Source organism: Marmota monax, unplaced genomic scaffold (assembly GCF_021218885.2).
Source record: "Marmota monax isolate L192 unplaced genomic scaffold, Marmota_monax_Labrador192_F-V1.1 WCK01_AAM20220418_F8-fsc00238, whole genome shotgun sequence".
NCBI lineage: Eukaryota > Metazoa > Chordata > Mammalia > Rodentia > Sciuridae > Marmota > Marmota monax.
Genome location: NW_026693175.1, coordinates 1,459,906 through 1,482,247, shown reverse-complemented (window position 1 = coordinate 1,482,247; position 22,342 = coordinate 1,459,906). Strand labels below are relative to the sequence as shown.

The 22,342-nt window shown below is 44.8% G+C and overlaps 1 protein-coding gene and 1 long non-coding RNA gene across 2 annotated transcripts in view; one reads left to right on the top strand and one right to left on the bottom strand.

Moving 5' to 3' along the window:
- Positions 1-391: 391 nt before the first annotated feature.
- LOC124100396 (uncharacterized) lies at positions 392-1,939 on the bottom strand. Its single transcript, XR_006854274.2, has 2 exons — positions 1,749-1,939; positions 392-1,458 (listed from the first exon to the last, which is right to left on the bottom strand). It is a non-coding gene; the product is annotated as an uncharacterized LOC124100396 (long non-coding RNA).
- Positions 1,940-2,018: 79 nt separating this feature from the next.
- Positions 2,019-22,342, top strand: part of Chmp3 (charged multivesicular body protein 3) — a 30,867-nt gene continuing 10,543 nt past the window's right edge. Inside the window, exons 1-3 of the mRNA XM_046455896.2 lie at positions 2,019-2,175; positions 11,896-11,956; positions 18,654-18,833. Coding sequence (XP_046311852.1) covers positions 2,131-2,175; positions 11,896-11,956; positions 18,654-18,833 — 286 coding nt within the window. The 5' untranslated portion in view covers positions 2,019-2,130. The remainder of the gene's footprint in view (positions 2,176-11,895; positions 11,957-18,653; positions 18,834-22,342) is intronic.

Here is a 22,342-nt window from a genome sequence, read left to right as displayed (position 1 = left end):
ATATTAAGAGGTAATTTACAGAAATCCAAGTGGCTAACAAATAAAAAGATGCTCAGAGGGCTGGGGTTGTGACTCAGTGGTACAGCGCTTGCCTAGCATGTGTGAGGTTCTGGGTTCGTTACTCAGCACCACATTAAAAATAAATAAATAAAAAGGTATTGTGTAAAAATAAAAAAAAATATTAAAAGATGCTTAGAGAAATTAAAATAGTACAACCTGCATGGAGTATATTGGTATTATGTTTAAAAATTCCAAATGTGAATGTGCAGCATTCAACTTAAATGTTGTGAAGCAGAGAAAGGATTAAATTATGGTACATTCCTTCTACAGAATCCTATACCTGTAAATATTGACACTGATGAAAATTTACATAAAAGAATTTTAAAGGAGATGCAGAACAATATGTATATGTATTTAACAACATGTATCATGTAATTCCTATTACATACAGATATACATTCTCTAGGGGAAAGTTTTGAAGGATTCGCACTTAGAATTGTCTTGAGATCTTTCCCCTAAGGAAGTAAGAATGGAAGTTTTAAAGAACTTTACATTGACATATGATTGACATAAGAGTAACTACAAGTTCATCTAATTTGACAAACTTGACAATGCAGATACAAGTGAAATCATCACCTCAATCAAGATAATATCCAAACCCCTGCAAAATTTCCTGTGTCTCTTTGTAACCCTTCCTTCCCTCCCAGACCCATCCATTCCCCAGCAACCACTGGTCATATACTTTCTGTCATATCGTTTGTATTTTCTATACTGATATCTTCCACTTAGCATGTCCATGGGATTTATTCGTGCTGTTGGATACGTCAAACTTGCGCTTTTTTATCCCTGGGAGATATTTCATTCCATGGATCTATCACGATTGGTTTACTGACTGACCTATTGATGGACATGTGGATCATTTCCAGTTTGGGCCATTAGCACAGCTCTTTTTAAGGGCACATACTCTTTCCTGTTGGGCAAAGAGCAGGTGTGGAATGGCTAGGTTACAGGAGAGGTCTATGTTCAGCACTTTAACAAACTGCTCAAATCTCTCCAGAGTGTAGAGGGTCCAGTTACTGACCTAACCAACTCCATTTGCCTTTTCTCTCTCTTCTGAGCCACCTCCTTCTTCAGTTACCGTGGACTCCAGGAACTACTGACCTGGTTGGTCACCATCTTTGACAAGGGACTGAAACCACCCCAAGCGACAGCATGCTTAAGAGGACGGATGCCCTCTTAAGTGGCGGCAGTCGCCTCCTGGGGGAAAAGAGGGCTCCCCTAGGCAGGAGCATCATCTCACCAAGGAACCAAACTGCCCCTCGAGTACTGCTGACCTCCGCAGAGCCAGTCCTGGGGCAACCGCACTGACGGTGGCTGCCGGGACGACCCGCGCTGCCGACGAGGTCCCAGCCTTCGCCCCTCCTCCTGGGGCGTCCGCGAGCCGCGTCCTTCCGTGGCCTGCAGGGTGACAGGGGGGCGGCTGGCCGGCGGGGCCTTGGCCCTAGCCCTCAGGCAGTCCTCCTCCCACTCCGAGGGTCCCAGCAGAGGCGAGGCGGGTGCGGCCCCTCCACCGCTAGGAGGCGGCGACGGCAGCGGCAGCGCGCTGGTCCCCCCCGAGCGCGCCCAGGGGGCCGAGCGGTCCCCTTGGGGTGCCTGGCGCTAGCTACCGCGCGGGAGAGCAGGGCCCGCCAGACACGGGGTCCCGCTTGCCCCGGAAGCCACCGGCCCCGGGAAGCCGTCGTAAATACCCTTATCTGGGAGGGGCCGCGGACTTCCGGCGCAAACGCAGGTTGGCGTCATCAAGGGTCACTCCACACTTCACAATCTCCCGGGCACGCGCGCAGTGATGTCAGTCTTGCTCTTTGTAGACGGCCCCGCCCCGCCCTCCTCCGGGCGTGCGCAGTTGTCGCCACCGCAGCCGCGCGCTCCTCCATGCGTACGACGCGTGCGCACCACTCGCGCCATCGCGCCCCTCCTTTGGGCGTGCTGCGCGTGCGCACCCCACTGCCGTCGCGCCCTCCCCCGGCGTCGGGATTCCTGTCCTCTCGGCGGCCCCGCCCAGGCGGCTGCCGGGACCTGCCTGGGCGCAGGGAACGGAAAGCCGGAAGGGGCAAGACGAGTTAGTTCGCCATGGGGCTGTTTGGAAAAACCCAGGAGAAGCCGCCCAAAGAGCTGGTGAGCGCTGCGGCGGCGACCGGCGAGTGGGCGTGCGCGCGTGGGCGTGGGGGTCGGAAACCCCGCGGGCATTGCTCGCCGCGGGGCTGGGGGTCGGCGTCCCCGGGCCTGCCCGGCGGGTCGGGCGGCGGCTGCGGGGCCCGCGGAGGGCCCGCCGGGCTGCCCTGCGCCGCGGTGCGAGGTCGGAGGACGCGGGCTTGGAGCCGTCCGCCCCTCGGGGCCTCCCGACGCGTCGCGCTGCCCTCCGCGGCCGTCCTGCGGCGCCCTCCGCCAGCGGCCCTGCTGCTTGGTGTCCGCGCCGCCGTTTGCGAGGCACCGCCGAACGACGCCAGCCTTCCCGGTGACTGGGAGACCCCAGCCTTGGAGAAGGTGGTGTCACCTGCGCAGCCCTGGCAGGTGCGGCGACTTCGCGCCCCGGCCTGCCGTTCCGGGTGGCTCAGCTTCCCCGTTCGGAGGCCGCGGGCACGGGGTCTCAGCCGTGAGAACTGCCATGTGACAGCCGGGGTCGGACGAGTTGTCCGTGCAGCGGGGCGACCGTTTCCCCAGCTCGCACCTTCGTTCGTGAATGGCCGAGCTGAGGCCACACTCTGCAGGTGACGGTCCCTCACACCGCTGCAGCGAGATCCCAGTATGAGCGCAGCACAAAGCGTGTGTCTGCACTGTGTCTTCCAGTTTGTGAAGTGGTTTTACACACTTTGGTTTTATTTATTTTATTTCTTTAAATATTTTATTAGTTGTTGATGAAACTTTTTATTTTATTTGTTTGTATGTGGTGCTGAGAGTCGAACCCAGTGCCTCACACACGCTAGGCAAGCGCTCTCCCACTGAGCCATAACCCCAGCTCCACTTTGGTTTCATTTATGTTCCTCTGATTTTATTTGACCAGGGAGCAAAATTGACTAGGTAAGGTCATTTATAAAATAAAGAATTTGAAGCTCAGTGTGGTGATGGCAGCCAGGAGTCCCATCTACTCAGGAAGCTGATGCCGAAGGGTTCACTCCAGCTAGTGAGTTCGAGGCCAGCCTGGGCAACATAGTGAGGATCCTGTCTCAAAGACAATATGAATTTCAGGGCCTTTGCATCTTGGACAATTCTGGGTGTTGTAGATGGTGCTGCTCAAACACTGGCCTGGATGCTCGTCAGTAGGGATCAGAGTTCTCGGTTGACTCAGCAGGTCTAACCGTCGTCCAGGTGATGCTGACCTCAGGGCTGTTTTGAGTAGCAGGGCTGTAGCACAGATGAAGAATCCGCCCTCCCTGCACTACCAGCTCAAAGCACTGCACCAGGCATCTTCTAGTAAGTTTATCTGTCATGCTGTCCACGCTGCTTCCCAAAGGAGAGTTGTGAAGATGAAATAAGCCGGAGACATTAATAGCTGGCCAGTAACAGTCCCTTCAAGAACAAGTTTGAGGGCTGGCATTGTGGCTCAGTGGTAGCACGCTCCCCTAGCAAGCCCGTGGCCCTGGGTTTGATCCTCAGCACCACATAAAAACAAATAAATTGTGTCCAACTACAACTAAAAATAAATAAATAAATATTTTTTAAAAAAAGAACAAGTTTGAGCCGGATGTGGTAGTGCACGCCTGTAATCCCTGTGACTCCGGAGGCTGAAGCAGGAGGATAGTGAGTTCAAAGCTAGCCTCAGCAAGTTAGCAAGACCCTGACTCAAAATTAAAGATAAAAGGCACTGGAGATGTGGCTCAGTGGTGAAGTACCATTGGGTTCAATTCTGGTACCTTAAAAAAAAAAAAAAACAAGTCTGGAGTGGATACCACACATACGGTTATAGGAAGGAGTTCAGAGGTTAGAGTGGTCACACCTAGGTTGGGGTGATCAGAAAGGATCTGACTCATTACTGTCGTTATCCAAGATTTTCCTCAGGTTCCTCCTTTGTACTCCAAGGTTTCCTTTCAGTTGTAATTAAATCTGGGGTTTGTTGAAAGTTTCCTAGCTTTAGAGTCAGCTGCTAGCGAGCAGTAGACTTTCATACTGTCTGACTTGTGACCAGAGAGTGTTTTGTCCCCTGCCACAGTTATTTATCATTGAATTTCTAATTCAAGAAAGTGCCAGTAGGATAGAGATGGGATGGTCTCTGTAAACCTACTGGCTTACAAAGTATTGGAACCATATGTGAATTAGAAGACAAGTAATGCTTGTTTGGCTAAGAGGGAGGGAGAGAATGTTTTACTTCATGAAAGAAGCTAAATAAGGGACATTTCAAAAATAATATAGCTGGGCCTGGTAACACATGCCTGTTTTCCCAATGACTTGGGAGGCTGAGGCAGGAGGATTGCAAGTTCAAGGCCAGCCTCAGCATTTTAGTGAGACTGTTTCAAAATAATAAATATAAAAAGGGCTGGAGATGTAGCTCACTGGTGAAATGACCCTGGGTTCAACCCCCAATTACCCCCCTCCCCCACCAAGAAAAAAGAAAAATAAGAATATTCCCACAGGGGGAAGAGGGGTTAGAAAGAGACAAAATTGAGTACATGTTCTAATCTCAGCTGGACACTCTTGAATTGGCATGAATTTATGGTATGCCTTCCCCAGGTCTTGGTGACTTCACTCATCCGGCCTTTGGATAGGAGGGTTCAGCTTTTCAAATTCCAGCTGACTGATTTCCATAGACTGAGTCATGACTGTGGTCCTGGGATACTCTCAGAAAATGGAAACACTGTGAGGAGATGAAGAAAAGCTCAAACTTCACTTAGTGCATACAACACATACTTGAGGTATAATGTATTACATATTTGTATTGAGGTATAAGGGTACATTGGGTTGGAACTAGGTTTATAAAACTAAGACATTAGATGCTGATCTCAACGAGTACAAAGTTATTGGGGGGAACTGACCTTGAGCAAATACTGGAGTAGGTAAGAGCAGCAGTATATATGTGTACAAGGTCTGAGACATCACAGTGGAGGGTGTAAAGTTTAGAAGGAAGCCTCCAAGTCTTGTCACTAGAGGTATTAGCCAGCTGGGGTATGAGTTAGGCTAGAGGAGGCATTCCAATGGGAGTGAACTTTAGGTACAAGGTGTTAGCATGGAACATAAATTAGAGGAGCCAGGAGAACATTCTGAAGAGTGGGCTATGAAGTGCTGTCTGAGTGGTGCATGAGGGGTTGTGATAGTGGTTAGATGTAAGATTAGAGATAGGTAGTGGGCAGCTGAACCAGTGCCCGTGTGCCCTGCCTGCTGAGGAGGGGAGCTTCCAGAGCAGTGACTGGGAGTGTGTATCTGAGGGAAGAGGAACAGGTAGAGAGGCCAGGTAGGGGCCCAGGTAAGAGATGGTATGGGTCTTAACTAAGATTGGGAATGCAGAGGGTGAGTTTTAGAAACATTTCAGCTACTCAGTTTGCTGATCTCCTGCATGTGAGCTGAGATGACTCTTAGGTTTCTGTTTAACATATCATATTCCACACTTTGATTCTAGTGGGTTATGAACTCCCCACCTTCACCCCATACACAGATTGCAGATTCACATCAGTTACACATCCATTGATTTACAAATTGCCATACTAGTGTCTGTTGTGCTCCGCTGCCTTTCCCATCATCCACCCTCCCCCCTCCCCACCTCTCCCCTCCCCTCCCCTCCTCTCTCTCTACCCCCTCCACTGTATAACCCTGAGGGTCTCCTTCCATTACCGTGCAATTTACCTTCTCTCTCCCTTTCCCTCCCACCTCTCATCCCTGTTAAATGTTAATCTTCTTCTCCTGTTCTTCGTCCCTACTCTGTTCTTAGTTACTTTCCTTATATCAAAGAAGACATTTGGCATTTGTTTTTTAGGGATTGGCTAGCTTCACTTAGCATAATCTGCTCTAATGCCATCCATTTCCCTGTAAATTCTATGATTTTGTCATTTTTTAATGCAGAGTAATACTCCATTGTGTATAAATGCCACATTTTTTTTATCCATTCGTCTATTGAAGGGCATCTAGGTTGGTTCCACAGTCTTGCTATTGTGAACTGTGCTGCTATGAACATCGATGTAGCAGTGTCCCTGTAGCATGCTCTTTTTAGGTCTTTAGGGAATAGACCAAGAAGGGGAATAGCTGGGTCAAATGGTGGCTCCATTCCCAGCTTTCCAAGAAATCTCCATACTGCTTTCCAAATTGGCTGCACCAATCTGCAGTCCCACCAGCAATGTACAAGTGTACCCTTTTCCCCACATCCTCGCCAGCACTTGTTGTTGTTTGACTTCCTAATGGCTGCCAATCTTACTGGAGTGAGATGGTATCTTAGGGTGGTTTTGATTTGCATTTCTCTGACAGCTAGAGATGTTGAGCATTTTTTCATGTACTTGTTGATTGACTGTATGTCCTCCTCTGTGAAGTGTCTGTTCAGGTCCTTGGCCCATTTGTTGATTGGGTTGTTTGTTCTCTTATTGTCTAATTTTTTGAGTTCTTTGTATACTCTGGATATTAGGGCTCTATCTGAAGTGTGAGGAGTAAAGATTTGTTCCCAGGATGTAGGCTCCCTATTTACCTCTCTTATTGTTTCTTTTGCTGAGAAAAAACTTCTTAGTTTGAGTAAGTCCCATTTGTTGATTCTAGTTATTAACTTTTGTGCTATGGGTGTCCTATTGAGGAATTTGGAGCCCGACCCCACCGACTGTAGATCGTAGCCAACTTTTTCTTCTATCAGACGGCGCGTCTCTGATTTGATATCAAGTTCCTTGATCCATTTTGAATTCACTTTTGTGCATGGCGAGAGAAAGGGATTCAGTTTCATTTTGTTGCATATGGATTTCCAGTTTTCCCAGCACCATTTGTTGAAGATGCTATCCTTCCTCCATTGCATGCTTTTAGCCCCTTTATCAAATATAAGATAGTTGTAGTTTTGTGGATTGGTTTCTGTGTCCTCTATTCTGTACCATTGGTCCACACGCCTGTTTTGGTACCAGTACCATGCTGTTTTTGTTACTATTGCTCTGTAGTATAGTTTGAAGTCTGGTATCGCTATACCGCCTGATTCACACTTCTTGCTTAGCATTGTTTTTGCTATTCTGGGTCTTTTATTTTTCCATATGAATTTCATGATTGCTTTCTCTATTTCTACAAGAAATGCCATTGGGATTTTGATTGGCATTGCATTAAACCTATAGAGAACTTTTGGTAATATCGCCATTTTGATGATGTTAGTTCTGCCTATCCATGAACAGGGTATATTTTTCCATCTTCTAAGATCTTCTTCTATTTCTCTCTTTAGGGTTCTGTAGTTTTCATTGTATAAGTCTTTCACCTCTTTTGTTAGGTTGATTCCCAAGTATTTTATTTTTTTTGAAGATATTTTGAATGGAGTGGTTGTCCTCATTTCCATTTCAGAGGATTTGTCGCTGATATACAGGAATGCCTTTGATTTATGCGTGTTGATTTTAAATCCTGCCACTTTGCTGAATTCATTTATTAGCTCTAATAGTTTCTTTGTAGAGCCTTTTGGGTCTGCTAGATATAGAATCATATCATCTGCAAATAGTGATAATTTAATTTCTTCTTTTCCTATTTTTATGCCTTTAATTTCTTTCGTCTGTCTAATTGCTCTGGCCAGTGTTTCGAGAACTATGTTGAAGAGAAGTGGAGAGAGAGGGCATCCCTGTCTTGTTCCAGATTTTAGAGGGAATGCCTTCAGTTTTTCTCCATTCAGAATAATGCTAGCCTGAGGCTTAGCATAGATTGCTTTTACAATATTGAGGTATGTTCCTGTTATCCCTAGTTTTTCTAGAGTTTTGAACATAAAGGGATGCTGTACTTTGTCAAATGCTTTTTCCGCATCTATCGAGATGATCATATGGTTCTTATTTTTAAGTCTATTGATGTGGTGAATAACATTTATTGATTTCCGTATATTGAACCAGCCTTGCATCCCAGGGATGAATCCTACTTGATCATGGTGTACAATTTTTTTTATATGTTTTTGTATCCGATTCGCCAGAATTTTATTGAGGATTTTTGCATCTAGGTTCATTATAGATTCGGAGAGCAGATCTGAGTGGGGGGTGAAAGTAGTGGAGGAGCCAGGGAGCTCAGTTTTGGGTGGAACACCTGCCCTGGACCACAGCCCATACCTGTGTGGTTTAATCATAGGAACTGAGTGTTGGTTGGTTGCAGGAGGCCTGGAGCCAACCAACTGTGTAAACTGTGAACAGCTGAATGGTCAGCTACCCGGTGGCTCCTTGAAGTGTTTTGTGACTCCTCCATTTCCCCATAAGTGTCATATGATCACCTGCTGGTCAGAGTTCTCAGAACTTGCTCTGGTTCTGCAAGCTGCCCGAGTCACATTGGGGTCTGTTTTGCTTTGCTCCAATAAATGCAAATAAATTTTAATTCATCTAAGTAATTTGCCTTTTAACACAGCTAGAAAATATAATCTGAGAGCCATAGTTTGGTGTCATATGAATGTGCCATTCCTTGTTAACCTTCCTCTTCAACACTTGAGCATCTGTTGGTGTCCCTTTCTTGAATCTACTTGTTTAAGGTTTTCTGAATGCCAGTTTTTCTGTTTTTTCCTCATTTGTTGACATCAGTGTCCTGTAAATATCTGTTCCTCATTGGCTAGAGCTGTTTGGTGATCAGACGTGGAGTTTCTATGGAAAGGCAGGATGAGTGCTTAGTTGCTTTTTCTTTAATCATCAACCTACAGTGATGTCAGATACTTCTCTGACCACCCTTCCTTGAAAGCACCATTTTGACTCATGGATTTTTATATATTTAGTCAAAGCCAACAATTGGCCACTTCTCCGAAGAGCATGGGTCTCTTAATTAGTGGCAATGCTATTTAGAAACCAGAATTGGGGTGCTCATAATGTTTCTTGCTATTGAAATATCCCCACTCTAGGCCTTCCAGTTGACCAGAACTCTAGGAGCTATATTTTAAAAAAATAATAATCATTGGCTGAGTGTGTGGCACATGCCTGTACTCTCAGCAACTTAGAAGACCCTAAGCAACTTAAGGAGACCTGGTCTCACAATAACAAACAAAAGGACTGAGGATATGGCCCAGTGATTAACTGCCCTTGGGTTCAATCTTCAGTAGCAAAAACAAACAAAAGAAGAACAAGTTCATAAAATGTGTTCTTTAAATAAATTGGACTTTATCAAAATTAAAAGCTTTTATACATGAAAGGACATTATCAATGAAAAGAGCCTATAGAATGAAGATATTTGCATCATTACGTGTCTGATAAGGATGTACTATCAATACAAAAAGAACTCATATGACTTGATAACAAAAAGACAATCCAGCTACTACACGCCCAGCAGATTACCTGTAGTAAACAGATCTGGAAAGCAGAGAATAGAGGTGAGGTGTGGAGATACACATGGCACATTGGTGATGAACGTGTAAAATGGTGAAGCCATTGGGAAAAAGTTTGACACATCCTCAGATACACAGCATTATCTGTATAAATATAGAATTATCATCTGACCCAGCAATTGAGCTGCTAGGTATATACATGAAAGAATTGAAACAGGTTCTCAGGCAAATACTGGAACATAAATATTCATAGTGGCACTAATCACAGTAGCCAAAAAGTGGAAACAGTAGATAAATAATACACGTAATGGAAGAATATTGAGCCATAACAAGGACAGGAGTACTCATGCATGCTGCACCAGGGACAGACCGTGGGACATGCTAAGTGGAGAAGCCAGGAGCCAGAAGTCAAGCCCTGTACAAGTTCTTTTGTATGGAACATTCTGCAGACAGCAAATTAGTGGTTGCCAGGGAATTGGGGAGGGGGCAGAGGAGTAGATCAAGGTGTGGTGAGTTCTTCTGAGGTATCACAACGGATCTGCCTAGAGACAGTTGGTGGTTGTGTATCCTTATAAACGCACTGAATGCCACTGAATTGTACGCTTGCAAGTGGTCAATTGTGTAATGGGTTTTACTTTAAAAGTACATAAACCTAACCCCGTTAACATTTTTAAAAATTGTAGAGCAGGCTGGGGATACATCTCAGTTGGTAGAGTGCTTGCCTTGCATGTACAAGGCCCTGGGTTTGATCCCCAACACACACACACACACACACAAAAAAAAACGAGGGTTGGGGCTGAGTGGTAGAGTGCTCACCTGGCATGTGTGAGGCACTGGCTGAGTTCAATCATCAGCACCACATAAAGATAAAATAAAGGTATTGTGTCCACCTACAACTAAAACAATACATATTAAAAAAATTGTAGGACCATAATACAGTTTTAAGTGCTTAAATATTCCTTTGAGTGCAGTCATTGTTATGTAATAAATATTTTACACAATTTGTTAAATAAATAATTAAACATTAAAAGTAAAATGAGCATTATGTCACATGCTTGTAATTACAGCAACTCAAGCTGAGGCAGGAGGATTCCAAATCTAAGGCCAGCCTTGGCAACTTGGTGAGACCCTGTCTCGAAAAATAAAAAGGGCTAGGGATGTGGCTCAGTGTTTAAGCACCCTGGTTCTGTCCCCAGTATGAGTGAATGAATGAATGAGTAAATAGAGATAAACATCTACTGGAAATACATCTTCCAGGGATAGGATTTTTTTAATGCCCTTTAGTTCATGTCTCCATGGATGCTTGTTACAGCCGGGGACAGTGGTGCTTGCCTGTAATCCCAGCAACCCAGGAGGCTGAGGCTAGAGGATCATGAGTTCAAAGCCAGCCTCAGCAATGGTGAGGTGCTTAGCAACTCAGTGAGACCCTGTGTCTAAGTAAAATACAAAATAGGGCTGGGGATATGGTTCAGTGCCTCTGAGTTCAATCACTTTTCCCCCTTCCATCGATTTGCCCCCCCCCCCCCAAAAAAAAAAAAAAAAACAAGAGCAGCAAAAAAAATAAAAAATAAAAACAGATGCCTGTTACAGGGCTGGCTTTGAACTCAGGATCCTCCCACCTCAGAACTCCTGAGCTGAGGGGATTACAGGTGTTCTCTGCCATCCCCGGCTTGTATTTGGTTTCTTAGGCTATGTGTTGAGAAGCCTCTTTAACTTAAGGTGGGAGTTTTGTTACTGTATTGTCACTCAGTTATTTGCTTCTTCTTAGTCAGATGTCAGAAAGCACCCTGTGATGATATAAAACTTAACTTTCAACAGTTAATCAGCTGACAACTTAGGTTTTCCTTTAATGTTTTTAAAAAGTGGAGAACTGGAAAACAGTTCACTTGCATAAGAATTGGGAAATCATTAGTTATTTTCTACTTTCTCAAAACTTTCTCCATTATTTCCAGTGGACCCTGTGTTTAGTGAGTCCCAGGTTTTCTCCTGACAAGAAGTATTCCATGGTAATAGGGTGAGTTATGGGAGTGTCCTTTGTAAAGCAGGAAGGCATTGTTAAAGAGGAGAAGGGTCGGGCCAGGCCGAATTCTCATGACACAGGCTGAGTAGTTTTTGAAACAGTTAACATGTAAAAGATGACAAGTCTTAAGCCTCTAAAACTGTCTTTGCTGTTCCCCTCTTGACTGCCTGATGTGCCTGCAGGGTACCGTACCCCTCTGAGGTTGATATAAAGTACTTTGCCTTCAGCTCAGAACCTTTGGCAGCTTGGAACTTCTGTGCACTGTGGATAAAAAGTGAGGCGCGGGGATTTGGCCCTCAAGGTTTTTCTTTCTTTCTTTTTCTTTTTTTTGGAAAATGACTTTATTTTTGTGGCCAAAATAAGTGAAATTAATACAACATACTTTAAAGTAAGTTGCACTGAGTGTTGACTTTCTTAACAGTTCCTTATCTAAAATTTCTTCCAGGTTAATGAGTGGTCATTGAAGATAAGAAAGGAAATGAGAGTTGTTGACAGGCAAATAAGAGGTAAATTCTTTTTATATTTTCTGTTTATACCCTCTCTGCATAGTTTTGCTTCAGCTCATAAAAATAAACTACATGTGTGTAAGACAGTTTATTTCCATACTAATTAAGTACAGATATCCAGATTATTTTGTTAATTTTGTGGTCAGTATAAAAAATCTAATTAACAGCCATCAAGAATACAGACAATAATAAATGTTGGAAAGGTGTGGGGAGGTGAACCCTTTCATACCACTGGTGGGACTGTGGATTAGTGCACCACTCTGAAAACCAGTATGGAGGGTCCTCAAAAGACTAGGCGTGGAATCACGGTATGATCTAGCTGTGTCCCTCCTTGTTATTTATCCTAAAGAATTAAGTAAGTCCTCATACTAGAGTGACACAGGCATGCCCTTGGGTCCAGCCCAGCACCCCAAAATAAGTCAGCCTAGGAGACAGGAACTGAAAGTCCTTTCAGCAGCATTGTAAGTCACAACATGGTGGGGAGAAAAATTATCCTAGACTTCCGTGGAAACGGCATTCAAAAGATGAAGTTGTATTTTCAAGCAAAAACTGAATTTGTTGTCAGTATAAGAAATGTTAAAGGTTGACAGAAAATCGCACCAAATACAAACTTTTATATAAGGAATGGGGCATTCTGGAAATGGCAAAAATATGTAAATAAATCTAAATAAATTCTAAGTAATAAAATAAAAAATGGCCTGTTTAAGCACATGCAGAAATATCTGACAAACAGGTGTCTGTGTCACCTCTGGAAACCTGTGAGTCCTCGGTGTCTCACGCCTACTCGCTCCTCTTCCGCAGCTTGGCTTGGTGCTCCTCACCTCCATGGCAGGAGAACCCGCTGTCTCTTGTTACTTGTCATCAATAGCAGTTTATTAACCAGCCAGCTTGTAAGTTGGAGGAGATGATTGGTTTAGGAAAGTAACTGCAGTATGTACGAAGGAGATGAGAGAGGAATCAAGACGTTTTACTACCAAAAGATCCAGTGAGCACACAGAAGATAGTGTCAGGGCTGGGGTGTGGCTTACTGGCAGGGCACTTGCCGTGCACATGTGAGGCCCTGGGTTAGATCCTGGCACCACATTAACAAATAAAATAAAGGTATCGTGTCTATCTACAACAGCAACAACAAAAAAAAACAGTTAAAAGAAATCAGATATGAGGGACAAAAAAGCTATAATGCATACAGAAAACAAGTGGTAAAATGCAGGAAAAACTCCCTTTTTAGTAGTTACTATTTTTTTCTGTCTTGCTGGGGATTGAACCCATGGCCTCATGCACAGCTGGAAGCGCTGCACTGCTGAGCCACACTTCCAGCCCCACTAGTTACTTTAAATGAGTCAAACTCTTCAGTCTTCATGATCTAACTACATGCTGCCTACAAGAGACTCACTCCCTTCAGAGCCAGAGACACAGACTGCGAGGAGGGATACTAGACAACGCAGGCTTCCTGTCAGAAAAGATCACTCGAGATTGTTGAGGCAGCTTTCCGCTGCTGTGACTGAAGGATTCCTCAGAGCTCGAGGTGAGGCTGAACATCATGGCCAGAGACGGCAACGGAGGAAAGCAGCTCATGTGATGGTGATCAGGAAATGGACTCCACTCTCCAGATTCAATGTATCCAAAGCCACGCCCCAGTTCCCACCTCCAGCCACACCCCCACTTCAGTTAGTCCCATCAGGATCAGCTCACTGGTGAGGCTAAGGCTTTAACCCCATCATTTCTTCTCCAGACCTGCTCACATTGTCTCCCATGTGAGCTTTCGGGGGAGACCTCACATCCAAGCCAAAACAGACAAAGGAGGGCAAAAGGGATTAACAAATCCCACCTCTAAAGACAACAGAAGCATGTTTCCGAATGCACTGGATTGGCCATCATTGCGTTTGGGGTCAAGAAGGTTGACGTGTCTTTGCAGAGCCAGGTGCTCCTTATGCTGTCTGTCCAAAAAACATCCCAGGCCACAGGCTGCTGGCGAAGGGACTTGCTTACAACAGACGTCAAGAAGTTGGAGTCTCCTGGAGACTCTGTGAAGTCAGGAGGAGGAAAACCAGTCCTAAAACTGCAGAAAGCCCAAGTAGTTTTGGGCCTGACTTAGATCTGCCTTGTGCGCCCTGTGGGCAGGGCAGACATCTGCTGCAAGGGGCACCTCAGGAGACTGTGCCCTGAGAGGGGCTGGTGCTGCCTCACTTGCCAGCCTGTGTGCCAGCTCTGCTTCTTATCTAGTCTCTGAAAAGACTCCCCACGGTGAACCCAGCCTCCTTCCTGAGGTCACAGTGTGGGTGCCACTCAGAACCTGGTGCAGTTTCAGGAAAAGGACTGTAGGTCGGGGGCTCCTACTGGTGCCACACAGTTGTGATAGGCCTAAGGGTGTTTAGTTCTGCAGTGTGACTCAGCCAGATGAGTTATTTTGTGAAATCAGTTACGTTGTTACAGTGGCCATTTCACTCAGCCTCCACCAGACTTAATTTATGCTCAACCCTCAGTTGAATGACAACTGTGTAGAACATTAGACAAAGTAATGTATTTCTTAATTGTATAGCTATAGAGTCATGTGAGGTGCATTCATTTTGTAAAGGAAAATATATAACATTTATATACTTTTATCCACCGAATAACAGGCTGTTAAAATATATAAAGCAAAAATATAATCAAAAGGAGAAATAATTCTACAGTAATAGCTCAAGACTTCAATACTCCATTCTCTAAAGTGGTTAAGCAAGGAGAGAAACCAGCTCGGTCTAGTAGACACGTGTGCAAGAGCAGAATAGGCGATGATTATCAAGCACATGAGAGAAGTTCTCCATGATCGACCATGTGTTATGCCACAAAATCAAGTCTTATAACCAAATGAAGTTAAAAATCCATAACTAAAGGGACACTGGAAAATTCACGAATGGAAATGAAACAACACACTTCTACTCAACTTGTGAAAGAACTCTTCACTTTGGATGCTAGAAGATACTTAGAAAAGAGTAAAAATCAAAGTACAACATAAGAAAACGTAGGGTATGCAGCACAACCCAAGATCAGAAGGGGACTTATAGTTGTATATGTTCATATTAAAATGAAGAAAGGTCACAAATCTTCAGCGAAACTTCACATCTTAAGGAACTAGAAGAACAAACTCATCCCAAGTCTAGCAGAATAAAGACAACGGTAAATACAAGAGTAGAGATAAACAAAGCCATGTAGGAAATCAAACCAAAATTTATTCTTGGCAGAGATCAACAAAATTTGACAAACCTTTAGCTTGATTCAGAGGAGAGAGAAAATTCACATTACAAAATAGTCAAATAAAGATGGAGACACTACCAGTAATTCTGTAGAAATTAAAAATTTTAGGAGAGTATTTTGTGCAATTGTACATCAACAAATTGGGCATCCTAGATAAAATGGACAAATTCCTAGAAACCCATCAAGATGGAAATATGAAGAAAAGAATCTTTGTAGACCTGTGACTAGTAAGGAGACTGAATCGATAATCAAAAACTCTCTTACAAAAAAAAAAAAAACAAGCCGGGGAGGTGACACATGCCTGTGATCCCAGCGACCCAGGAGGCTGAGGCAGGAGGATCGCGAGTTCAAAGCCAGCCTCAGCAAAAGTGAGGGGCTAAGCAACTCAGTGAGACCCTGTCTCTAAGTAAAATACAATATAGGGCTGGAGATGTGGCTTAGTGGTCAAGTGCCCCTGGGTCCAATCCCAGGTACCTGCCGCCTGGAAAAAAAAAACCCATACCCTGGACCTGGTGGCCTCACAGGTGAATTCTGCCAAACATTTAAAGAAAGTTAATACCAGTCCTTGAACTCCGACCTCCTCCCCCCACAAAAAAAAGTACAGAGAACTTAATCTATATTCTAGCATTGTTTTGACTCAAAGCCAGGCAAAGACACTCAAGAAAACTACCAAGGGATATCCCTTGTGATCGTTGATGTGGAAATGCAGCAACATACTGGCAAAGCAAATCCAGCAACATATTACTAAAAGGATCACACACCATGGACAGTGAGATTTATCTTAGAATGATTGAGCATACAAACATGGACCAGCATGCTGGGCCACAAGGAGGGGAAGAAGGGAGAGGTAGCGGAGCACTTGCCTAGGAGGGCCCAGGCCCTCTCTGTTGATGCACAAGTGTTTGGCAAGATCTTAACACTCTTGCAGGACAAAAGCATTCAATGTAGGAGTAGAAAGAAATGCTCTGCAAAGACCATAGGCACTGGAAGTATTTCCTCTAAAGTCAGAAACTCTTCAGGGAGGCCTGCCTTTGCCAGCTGAGGGGGACTGGATGCTAGCCAGAGCAGCCCGGAAAGAAACAGTGAAAGGCATCCAGCTGGAAAGGAAGAAGGGAGATGGTCTTGCAGATGATATCACCATATATGTGTAAAACCCTAAAGATGCCACAGAAATCTGTTAGAACTAATATGGAAAAATAGCAGGATGTAAAGTCAACACAATTGCTTTTCTCTGTGCTAACAGTGAACATTCTGAAAAAGAGATTTTTAAAAATTCCATTTAAAGTTATAAGAAAGAATAAACTTAGGAAGTACTTAACCAAGAAGGTGAAAGACTTGTATAGTGAAAATCACAAAACTTTGTGGACAGTACCCACATAAATAAGTGGAAATGTGTGTTGGAAGACAATGCTAAGATGTCAGTACTCCCCGAGTTAGTGCGGTCCTTGTGAAAATCCCTGTGGCTTTTTGTTTGTAGAAATAGAAAAAATCCATCTTAAAATTCATCTGGAATCTTTTTTTTTTTTAATTTTTTATTGTTGGTTGTTCAAAACATTACATAGTTCTTGATATATCATATTTCACACTTTGATTCAAGTGGGTTATGAACTCCTATTTTTACCCCGTATACAGATTGCAGAATCACATCAGTTACACATCCATTGATTTACATATTGCCATACTAGTGTCTGTTGTATTCTGCTGCCTTTCCTATCCTCTACTATCCCCCCTCCCCTCCCCTCCTCTCCCCTCTTCTCTCTCTACCCCCTCTACTGTCATTCATTTCTCCCCCTTGTATTATTTTTCCCTTTCCCCTCACTTCCCCTTGTATGTAATTTTGTATAACCCTGAGGGTCTCCTTCCATTTCCATGCAATTTCCCTTCTCTCTCCCTTTCCCTCCCACCTCTCATCCCTGTTTAATGTAAATCCTCTTCTCATGCTCTTCGTCCCTACTCTGTTCTTAGTTACTCTCCTTATATCAAAGAAGACATTTGGCATTTGTTTTTTAGGGATTGGCTAGCTTCACTTAGCATAATCTGCTCTAATGCCATCCATTTCCCTGCAAATTCTATGATTTTGTCATTTTTTTAATGCAGAGTAATACTCCATTGTGTATAAATGCCACATTTTTTTTAATCCATTCGTCTATTGAAGGGCATCTAGGTTGGTTCCACAGTCTCATCTGGAATCTTAAGAGACCCCGAATAACAAACAAAACCTCTCCAAAAACCAGGAAGAATAAAATTGGAAGAGTCATTTCTTGATTTCAAAACTCATTAGAAAGCTACAGAGAGAAAATCCTGTAGTACTGCCATAAAGACAGAAATAGACAAATGGAATAGAGTGGAGAGCCCAGAAGTAAGACCGCGAGTCTGATATCAGTTGAGGTTTTCCACAAAGTGCTGATGCCTTTTAGTGGGGAAAGGACAATGTTTACACAGACGGTGCTGGAGAAACCGGAACTCATCGGGAAGAGTGACATTGGGAGCTTGTGCTCTGGCAGCACTGCAGCCAAGCTGAGCAGCTCGGATGGCTACAGAGGTGCAGTTCCCGGTGGCGGCCAGTGTGCTGGGGCTCTACCCCAAGATTCCTGCTTGTTGCCCTGTTTCACTGTGTGACCACCAATCCCAGGAAGTCGGAGTGAAGGGGGGTTCGCCCCAGGCTGCAGGACATGGTCTGAGTGAGGTGGGGGTGTAGGCCTTCGCACCTCCCTTCTTCCCTTCCACCCAGAACAGCGTACAAGACAACTTGCATTTCCTCAGAGTCTTTCTGAAGCTTCACTGAATAGAGCCCAGAATAGGGGCTGCTCTCTTTTCTCTCTCCCCTCTAACTATTCATTCTTCTGTGGTCCTCCCCCAAATATGAAGTTGGCCCTTCTGTGCTAATGCTATGTAGAAAAACAGCTTTAAAAGATATCCTACTGATCCTACAGCACACAGTGCAGACCTGTCACTCCTGGTCGGTGCTGGTGAGCACTCCTCAGGGCTGGGCCTCCCTGTACTGCAGGTTTCTGTGGAGCACTCCTGTAGGAGGCTGCGGCACTGGTTGTGAGGGCCGGCTGTATTGGAGCAAGCTCTGCAGTGTTTTTCAGGCTGCTAGTACAGCACCTATGCACACTAGACTGGCCTCGGTGGGGGCTATGGCTCAGTGGCAGAGTGCTTGCCTAGCATGTGTTCCTTAGCACCACATAAAAATAAATAAAGGCATTCTGTCCATCTACAACTACAAAAATTTATTGAATGTTCTGAAATTTTGTCAGTTATAATAGGATTATGCTTTCTTTTTACTCTTTATATTAATGTTGTTTGTACAAGTAATGAATGCCTCCAATAATAATTATTTTAACTTCATTTGTATCCTTTCATATGTTTTCCTTTTTGGTAGACATATTTAGATCACAATTAAAACAGATTTGAGTGCTGACTAGTCTGATTTGCCCTTGATGTCATGTTTTAAATTTAGATATCCAAAGAGAAGAGGAGAAAGTGAAGCGATCGGTGAAAGATGCTGCCAAGAAGGGCCAGAAGGACGTGTGTGTGGTCCTGGCCAAGGAAATGGTCAGGTCCAGGAAGGCCGTGAGCAAGCTGTACGCGTCCAAAGCTCACATGAACTCTGTGCTCATGGGGATGAAGAATCAGCTCGGTAAGGCGCTGTCCCCTCTCACTAGCTCTTACAAACTTCTGAAGTGACCTTGTCAGGTAATCAGGCACCTTGTCAGTCTCTCCCAGGAACATGTCTCTAGCTGCAGAGGCAGTGCTGGGCTCAGTCCTATTTATGGGAAAATAAATCTGCTGGCGCCAGCATTCAGCTGAGGTGCTTTCTTCCTGGTAACACCCTTCACGTTAGCACACTGGGGCAGAGTCATTTAAAGAAGGAATTCTGCCATTCCTTATTACCCCTTGAGCCGTGCTGCTGGCTTGTAGGCTCCGCAGCAGCACTGAACTGAGCCTTGTCTGTGCCTTGTCCCTGCGTTTGCCAGGGGAGTGCCGTCTTGAACACACCTCTGTGATCGTGGCTCCCACCTCTATGGTCACCCTCACTAGGCATGTGTTTTACCTGGAGCAAGTGATTTCTAGCATGTGATCCTTGGGCAACTGAGAGCCCCCAGACCCTTCAGGGCCATCCATGGGGTTGAACTGAGATACTTTTTGCCTTTGTCACCACATTGGCCTCTGACGTGTAAAAGCAAAGGTGGGAAAACTGCTGTGCACCAGTCCAGGTAGTGGCACCCACGCCACCCAGGAATCACCCTGCTCTTCACTGCCACGTGCCACATTCTGAGGGAAGAGTCGGCTGCGCTGAAGGACCTCAGTGAAGCAGTACAAGTTATTCTGCTAAATGCCGCTGTCGAGCACGTGTCTTTTAGTATGCTGAGTAGCAGAAAGTTGTGTAATTTACTTTACCAATTTCTCCTTGCCTGGCTTAACAGTTTTCAGAGGACTGCCAGATTCCACATTAATACCAAGACTGTACTTTTATTTCTGTAGCAGCAGTTGATGGTCATTTTCCATGTTTTGCCCTCAGCACGTTCTCATATGTGTGTATCAGTATACACACACACCACACAAAGCATATTGTGATGTGAAGAGGAGAAGCGGAAGAGTTTTTTTACAGATGTGTCTATCAGGTTTTTATGTCATCGTTTTTGATTTTAGAAAATGGAAGACAAATAACATTTTGCTCAAGAGCACTTATTAACTTGTTGATCAGTTGGAATGATAAAGTCATCCAAGTCATGGATCTTAGAATTGTAACTTACTTGGTTGTTAGTGTTGATTATCTAGAGGCTGATTGTTCAAGGAGGAGTCCCGCTTGTGGCTGAGAACCTGTATGTGACCTCTCAGGCCTGGCCAAGTGCTGTGACAAGGCCTTACCTGGCAGACCTCGGGAAACAGGTTGCCACTCAAGTCCTGGGGCACAACAGGGTGTGGCAGTCTTCCTTGTTTCTTGGATCCTCGGGATTGAACTCAGGGGTCCTGTCCCTCTGAGCTCCATGCTCAGCCCTTTTTTGTTTTTTATTTTGAGATAGAGTCACTTTGAATTGGGAGGCTGACCTGGAACTTGTGATCCTCCTGCTTCAGCCTCCGAGTCCCTGGGATTACAGATTTGTGCTACTACACATGGCTGCATTGCAGTCCTTAAAAAGAGTCTCTGTGAAGGATTCAGGCCACCCCGAATGCTCCTAATTAGTTCTGCATTCCTAGCTCAGATGTGTCCTTTTGGAGGGTTCCTCTTGAGGGATGGGGTGGGGATGGGTGTTGGCAGCAGCTTTCCCAGATTCCTCTGCTAGGACCTCCTTGTGGGTGAGGAGGGAGCTTTGAAGACACTTGCCTCCACTCCCGGTCCTCCCCTTCCTCCCTGGCCCTTGACCATAAGATGGAGAGACTTGTTTTAGGCTCTGTCTGGGATACACCTGACCCTCACCTAGTCTTTTGCTTAAAGTGGTATTTTAATGTTAGCAAAGTATCAGGAGAAGCTTATGTCATTAATGTAAAATTTTTTATTTTTTTTATGTTTAATTTTATTTCTGCTTCGATTTTGTAATTTTACAGATTCATAAGCATCATGAATTTTTTTCCAATTAGTAAAGTTAAGATGATTAAAGCCAGCAGTGGAAAGCTGTTGGCAGGGACATGGCCAGCATTTCCTTTTTCCTCAGAGGAGCGGATCAGTGGACTCAGCGGAGGAAGAAGGTGGTGGTGCAGTTGGGGACCAGTCGGGTGGCAGAGCCTAGTACCTGGATGGGGACAAGCATGTGTACATGTGTGGTAAAGAGCTTGGGTGGAAGGCTGGAGAGGCACGCAGACCAGAGGCTTGTGCAGGCCCCTCTGAGGAGAGCAGCTGGGTGGCAGGAGGGTGGGCTCCCCCGCTGTGCCAACAAGCCCTTCTGTGCTGCTAGAACAATGGTCCTGGGGTTTCAGTTCCTCTCTGGTGCATTGTGAGCATGCACAGCAGGAGTACAGGGAGCAGTGTGATGGCCCTCAGGTGTCTGTCACTCAGCCCAGCGCTTGTCAGCTCTTGATGGGGTGTGTGTTTTTTAGCTCCTGTCCTCACCTGGTTTATGGATTTCCTTGGGACCCGGGACTCAGTTTCCCAGGGGTGAGTGCACTTGACATCCTCCCTGAGCTTGGCAGCCTCCCTGGGCCTTGCCCTGCTCTTGGACCCAGTGCCTCACACATACTAGGCTAGCACTCTGCCACTGAACCACGGCCCCAACCCCATAATTAATCTTTTAACTATATTTTTAAATTTCTTTTAACCTTGTTACAAGGAAGAATTTATCCAATTCTCTTAAAAGGATTTTGAGGCTTAAATGTTTTTGATGTTGCTTCTCTGAGCTTTCATCTGTCCTAAATGTGAAATGTCATAAAATTCCATATTTTCTTTTTTAAAAATATCTTTTAGTTGTGAATGGACACTATTTATTTATTTATTTATATGTGGTGCTGAGGAGCGAACCCAGTGCCTCTCACACATGAGGCAAGCGCTGTACCATGAGCCCAGCCCCAGCCCTCCATCTTTTCTTAGACTCCTATTCATTCTATTTGTAACTGCCTCCATCAGGCTGAGTGTGGTGGTGCATGCCTAGCGCTCAGGAGGCCGAGGCAGGAAGATCACAAGGTCACAGCCCACCTGCACAGCATCCTGGCATCTAAGCAACTCCATGAGACCCTGTATCTAAATAAAATATAAAACAGGGCTGGGGATGTGGCTCCGTGGTCCAGTGTCCCTGAGTTGAATCCTTGTACAAAATCCCAGAAAACACAGTCTAGTTTGTGACTGTCACTGTGCTGGGCCTTTGTTACCAGTGAGCTGTTTTCAGTACTTTAGTTTCTGGTTATTTAACTGTAATTCCTATAAGAGCTGTGATAGGTAGAGGGCATTCCGTTTGTTTGTTTGTTTGTTTGTTTAATATTTTTTAATTGTAGATGGACACAAATACTTTTATTTTTATTATTTTTATGTGGTGCTGAGGGTGGAATCCAGGGCCTGGTGCATGCTACCCACGTGCTCTCTGTGAGCCCCACCCAGCTGAGAGCAGTCTGTCCTCATGGCTTTCAGGCTGGTGTCCACATTCTTTTCAGAGTATCTTTATTAGTTTGTCTACTGATGATGAAACCATAAAGTTCATATTCCTGTCTATAGTCATT